The sequence below is a fragment of the Pteronotus mesoamericanus genome, unplaced genomic scaffold (assembly GCF_021234165.1).
Source record: "Pteronotus mesoamericanus isolate MK-2021 breed Mesoamerican mustached bat unplaced genomic scaffold, CSHL_Meso_final contig_221, whole genome shotgun sequence".
Classification (NCBI taxonomy): domain Eukaryota; kingdom Metazoa; phylum Chordata; class Mammalia; order Chiroptera; family Mormoopidae; genus Pteronotus; species Pteronotus mesoamericanus.
The window spans coordinates 788,603-794,043 of record NW_026555092.1 but is presented as its reverse complement, the minus strand read 5'-3'; the positions used below and the strand labels follow the sequence as shown (position 1 = coordinate 794,043).

General features: G+C 52.9%; 1 protein-coding gene across 1 annotated transcript; it reads left to right on the top strand.

Moving 5' to 3' along the window:
* Positions 1-341: 341 nt before the first annotated feature.
* Positions 342-4,399, top strand: LOC129068956 (phospholipase A2, membrane associated-like). Its single transcript, XM_054571435.1, has 5 exons — positions 342-374; positions 1,154-1,205; positions 1,397-1,541; positions 1,758-1,864; positions 3,917-4,399. The coding sequence occupies exons 2-5, from the start codon at positions 1,166-1,168 to the stop codon at positions 4,057-4,059; spliced, it is 435 nt and encodes a 144-aa protein (XP_054427410.1). The 5' UTR covers positions 342-374; positions 1,154-1,165; the 3' UTR covers positions 4,060-4,399.
* Positions 4,400-5,441: the final 1,042 nt, after the last annotated feature.

The following is a 5,441-nucleotide window of genomic DNA, read 5'->3' as shown; positions in this document are numbered from 1 at the left end:
GCCTCTCATGAAGGTGGTTCCACGGAGGTGGCCGGTGCTCACCACCAGAGCGGGCTATGGGAATTTACTCAGTCACAAATGAGGCCCATGGGAAAGATTACAAAGTAATCTAAAATTTTGGCATCAGCTAGCAGTACATAAGGTTTCTCCATCCTCAGCTCTGTCCTGCGAGCTAAGGAGGGAGAAAAACAAGGGGACTGTCCTGGAGGTGTGGACATGCCAATCACTGAGTCCACCAACTGGCCACACCCCCGCCCCGTCTGCATATCCACTGACTTACCGCCTCCCCCAGGGGGCAGCTATTTAAGGGGAGCTGGAGTTCAGAGTGAACAGGGCAGTCACTTGGAGCTATCAGATCAGGCTTTCTCTGAGAGGTAAACACTCAGAAATTCATGCCCTGTCAGGAGCATGAGTTCCTGCTGCAGTGTACATACATGTGCATGTGTTTATGCATGTGCATGTGGGCACACATGAACTTAAACATGTGTGCACATGCGCTGGGTCTGTGTGCACAATTGTGTTGTGTGGATGTGGGAGTGTAGTGCATGAAGGGAGGCCTGCACTGTGGGTGAGCTCGAGAATGTGTGTATGCATGCATATATGTGTGAGTATATATGCATTTGTGCATATGTGAGAATATATGTTTAAGGGGCTGGAAAGTCTTGCAAAGAGAGGGTGCTGCTTTAGTTTTAGAGAAAAATATTGGGGATTGGACTCCATGGGTGGAATTCCCAAGCCTTGAATCACCTGGATCAGGTAAGAAACATCTAATGGGGGGTACACAACCGATGACCTTGGGAACCTCCAAGTTGGTTGAGATGGCCTGGTTGCAACATCCAGGAACTCTCAGTCTGATGGGAGCATGGAGGTCTCCTTAGTGTACCACGTGGGGTTCTCTTCAGATCTGAGGCCCACATGCGTGTGAAGACATTCACAGAGCTGGGAAGGGTCAGGAAGTCCTGCGTGCGCACACTCGTGTGTTCTGTGGGTGACGAAGGCAGTCATCCTGGACTGAGGAGCATGTCTACGTGTTCCCTTGAAGATTCCTTTCTTCTGGGCTGCCTAGTGCAAGCTGGAGAGCAGGAGGCCAGGGCAGATGCTGGGACCACCTGGGAGAGGAATTTAGGCCAACCCACCTGCATTTCTCCCACAGGGAACTGTCAACATGAAGACCCTTCTGTTGTTGGCCTTGACCATGGCCTTTGGTAAGAGCTGACCTCTGGCCACAAAGGGGGAGCCCAGGAGGGAAGCACCCTCAGGCCCAGCTTTCCTTCCCGTTTGGGAAGGCCCTCTCTCAGTGGGTGAGAGAGAGGTCATGGGGAGGGGAGGTAGCAAAGAGGGGCAGAGAAGGCAAACACAGGGCCGCAGGCCCCATCACCGAGCGATTCCCTTCCAGGCCTGCTGCAGACCCATGGGGTTTTACATGACTTCCGGAGAATGGTCCATTTGCTGACAGGAAAGAATTTTGTGTCCAGTTATTCCTCCTATGGTTGCTACTGCATCACGGGTGGCAAAGGACTCCCCAAGGATGCGACAGATCAGTGAGGCCACCCCAGCCCTCCCGTCCCTCTGCCCACTCATGGTTCCCACAGGGGTGGTGCCCATTGTTACAGAATCCCAGGAGGTCCTGGCTGGAAAAGCAGCCAGCACATTGGAAAGCCACTGTGTCTCTGCTCAGGGTCAAGGGGGCGAGACCACGGGCACCAGGCTGGCTGGAGCTGTGCGGAAACGGCCCCAATAACATAGTCTCGTCACAGGTGCTGCGCCACACACAGCCGTTGCTACCACGATCTGCAGAAACAAAGGTGTGGCACCAAGGGTGTGAGGTACACGTTTACTTACCAAAAGGGCCAAATTATCTGTGGTAAGAAAGAGTCCTACAACTTCACCCCATCTCCTTTGTTTCTCTTTCTGAATGTCTGTTGTGCCAGGTGCTGTGCTGGGCATCAGAGATAAGGACTCAAAGGGACAGTGGCCCTGCCTCAGGGAGCTCAGAAGCAAGTGGGAAGTCAAGAAAATGAAAAGACAGTATGGGAGACTAAAAGAGGAAGTAAGCAAAAGGGCAGGGCCCTGAACACGGGCTGAGGTTCGGAAAGGCTGCTGGATGCGGGGACATCCACGCTGAGTCTTCAGGGATGTGCAGGCATCAGGGGAGAGGTGGGTTTGGGAGAATTCCTCCAAGAGGGCCCAGCAGAGTCAAAGGGACCCAGGCAAACTGTAACAATTCTGCGAGGCGGGAGGAGGTGGAGTGGTGAGAAACGACGCTGAAGGAAGGGGAAGGGGCTAGATCAAGCCCAAGGCCATACAGTGTTTAGATTTTGTCCTGGAGCAGTAAGGCGCTCTTGAGCAAAGGAGTGACATGATGGCATTTCGGAAGACTCACCCCAGCTGCAGGGTGGATGGCGAGACCAGTGGAAGAGGGGAGCAGTGAGAAGACCATTGCCATTAGACATAGGATACGGCGGTCTTGACGGAAGGGGTGGAGAGTGACATTAAGATGCATTGCAGGTAGAGTCGGCCAAGCTTGGTGATCGGCTGGGTATGGGGAGAGGGAGCTGTTGAGTGGGCACACAACTGTGTGAACGGAACAGGAGGCTGTCCTGGTGGGTGAGGGGAGGGGGAGTTCAACGTCGAGCATGTTTAAGAGGCTTCCGGCACACCCAGCAGGGCATGAAGCAGGCAGCGGGGTGCAGGAACGTGCTGCTCCAGGGAAGGGTCGTTCAGGAGTAATCTCCTATTTGGTGTTTAAAGGCTCAGAAGAAAGAGAGAGGAGGGGTTAGTCAGAGAGGGGGGAGGAGGGACGAGAAAGAAGGGCATGGAGTCAACTGCGGCCAATTTCACAGTGGAGTCTCCAGGATAAGAGCTGACAAGGCTCCTCAGATTCAGAGTCAGGAAGACCACTGAGGATTTCAGTGGGGGCTGTTGCCACGGAGTGTGAGGGTCAAGCCAGATTAGAGAGCGTGGGGAGCAGGCAGAAGGCAGAGAGTGAAACTGAGGCGGTAAGTATAGACAACATTCTGGAGCAAGTTTGGCTCTGAAGGGAAGGAGAAAGCTGGGTGGGTCCTGAAAAGGTTTGCCCAGTGCCCCCAGGCCACGGATCCCCAGGTGAGCGTCATCTTTTGAGAGAGCATCTTCTCTCACCCCACACCCTGAGCTCTTTAAGATCAGAAATTATGTCTCCCAATCATGACCTCTCCATAGGGTCCTATATTTTAGCAGGCTTTGGGTTGCAAGGAACAAGATGCCCAACTGAATGAGGCCTGGATAACGGGGAAGCCTGACTTTGACAGAACAGAGATCTGGGAGAGGGCGGTGCCAGGACTGGGGCAGTTTCTCAACCGTGTCATCAGGGACCCAGCCTTTCCCCACCTTCTGCTCCACTGTGCTGGCGATGTGACGCCAGGACACATGGTGCCACTCCAAGCACCATGGCCTTACCCTTGGACATCTCTCTTTTTGAGGGATGAAATCGATCCTTCCCACAGTCCCCAGGAGCCTTCCCCTTGTTGCTCATTGGCCAGAACAAGGTCATGTGCTACCCAGAGACCAATCGTTGAAAGGAAAAAAAGATGAGCATGCCTGGCTTACACCAATCACAACCCATTCCCAGGCCCCAGAGGCTGGGGCTTTGCACCTGGACACATCTGTTGGGCAAAAGAAAGAAATAATGACTGTCGGGAAGGCCTTTAGGAGTCTCCCAGGGCTTGGGTGCTGGTGTGCTCCCATCAGACTGGGTGCTGGCTTCCCAATGATGGGAACTCTGTCTTCCCACCTGTCAGAAATCTGGGGCTTAGGTGCGTGTCTCAGGCCAGAAGCTTCTGGAGGGCGGGGGCTGTCTTTTCCCCGCAGGGTTCCCACAAGGAGCCATAACATATTAACAACCCCCCATTTGGTGTTTATTTTCTTGTGATTTCAGCAAAACAGAACTTCTGTAGGCGCCAATTGTGTCAATGCGATCGAACAGCTGCCATGTGTCTTGCGAGAAACCTGAAAAGCTACAGTAACAAGTACAAAAACTACAACAAAAGTCGGTGCTGTGGGAGGGCCCACAATTGCTGAAGGCCCCCTTACCCTGGAAGCCATCGCCACAGACGCTGAGTTTCCTTCTCTGGCCCGCACCCCTTCAGCACCCTAGCTAGCTTCCCCCCACCCCACCCCCAGCAACGAAGCCTGACAGAAATACCCTCTCCCATCCTGGAGACAAGCCAGGAGCCCTTCAATCCCAGAAAGAAGACTTCCACCCAGAACGCGAAACCCTGAGGCTTGTATTCCTTGCACCTTGTCCTCCACATCCTTCGGTGGCAGGAGAGTTCTCCATTCCCACTGTTCTCCGAGTCCTGCTGACTGCTTAGCAGTGGCAGCTACACTCCCAGGGGCTCTTCTAAATAAAGCAATTCATTGGCAGGCAGTGTATGTGAGTGTGTGTGAGAGAAAGAGAGAGAGGGAGGGAGGGAGGGAGAGAGAGAGAGAGTACCTGGCGCAGTTCTTTTTGACAGTCTTTTTCATCAATGCTTTTGTTTCATTTCACGCCCTGTTCAACAAATATGTACCGACCGGTATGAGGCAATATAGTGTAGGGGGTTAAAAATAGAGACTCCGGAATCAGACCAGATGAGTCAAATCCCCCAGCACCAGCGCCCTGAGGCTTTCTTCCCTCACCTAAATGGAGATAGCTTTGGTACCAACTGCATGGGCTTGCTGTAGAATTAAAAGAGATACCAAATGTAAAGCACTGGGTCAGGCACAAGAGAAACCCAGCTGGCCTTCACTCCTTCCCCTGGACAAGAGCAGCTCCTGCTGGCCTATTGGGGGAAAACAGGACAGTCGGTCTTGTTTTGAGAGCTGTAATTCACATCCTCCACGTGCTCTGTTCTTCTCCTGTGTTGCTACCCTGGAGAAGGTGGGTTTTTGTAACGCTTGCCACCAGCTACATCCTGGGGCATTTTCCCCTCACCTAGGGCTGGCTTCCTGGGATGTGACCCGTGCAGAGTCCTGCAGGGCCTCGTGGTCCAAAGGACACCACGCACAGTTGAATGCTGTGCCCCAGCCATCTCAAAATTCATAATAACATAGGGTCCCACTTTTTATCTTGCACTGGGACCCATAAATGATGTAGCAGGAGAGAAGCTGCTGCTGCCTCTCCTCTCACCAGGGTACTGCTGGGACCAGCCACTCTAACCGTCATCCTCAGGGCTGCTGAGCATGGATCCCTGCACAGAGGCACCCTGCTTGAGGGCACACGTGGAGGCTGAGCTCTCACCCAGGCACAACTCAACACATCTGCAGTGACCCAGAGGTGGTGCCTTTTTCTAATTTTGCATAAAAACGCTTCATTTGCTGGCAGCAGCCCTGAGCATGTCCACAGTCACTCGTAATAAGAGAAATGCAATTTAAAACTCCACCGAGATATCATTTTTATGTTATTAAAATAGATACAAATC

Coding starts and splice junctions, on each gene's coding strand:
- LOC129068956 (XM_054571435.1), top strand. CDS start 1,166: ATGAAGACCCTTCTGTTGTTGGCCTTGACCATGGCCTTTG. Junction 1,206..1,396: donor GGCCTTGACCATGGCCTTTG/GTAAGAGCTGAC, acceptor ATTCCCTTCCAG/GCCTGCTGCAGACCCATGGG. Junction 1,542..1,757: donor CCCAAGGATGCGACAGATCA/GTGAGGCCACCC, acceptor GTCTCGTCACAG/GTGCTGCGCCACACACAGCC.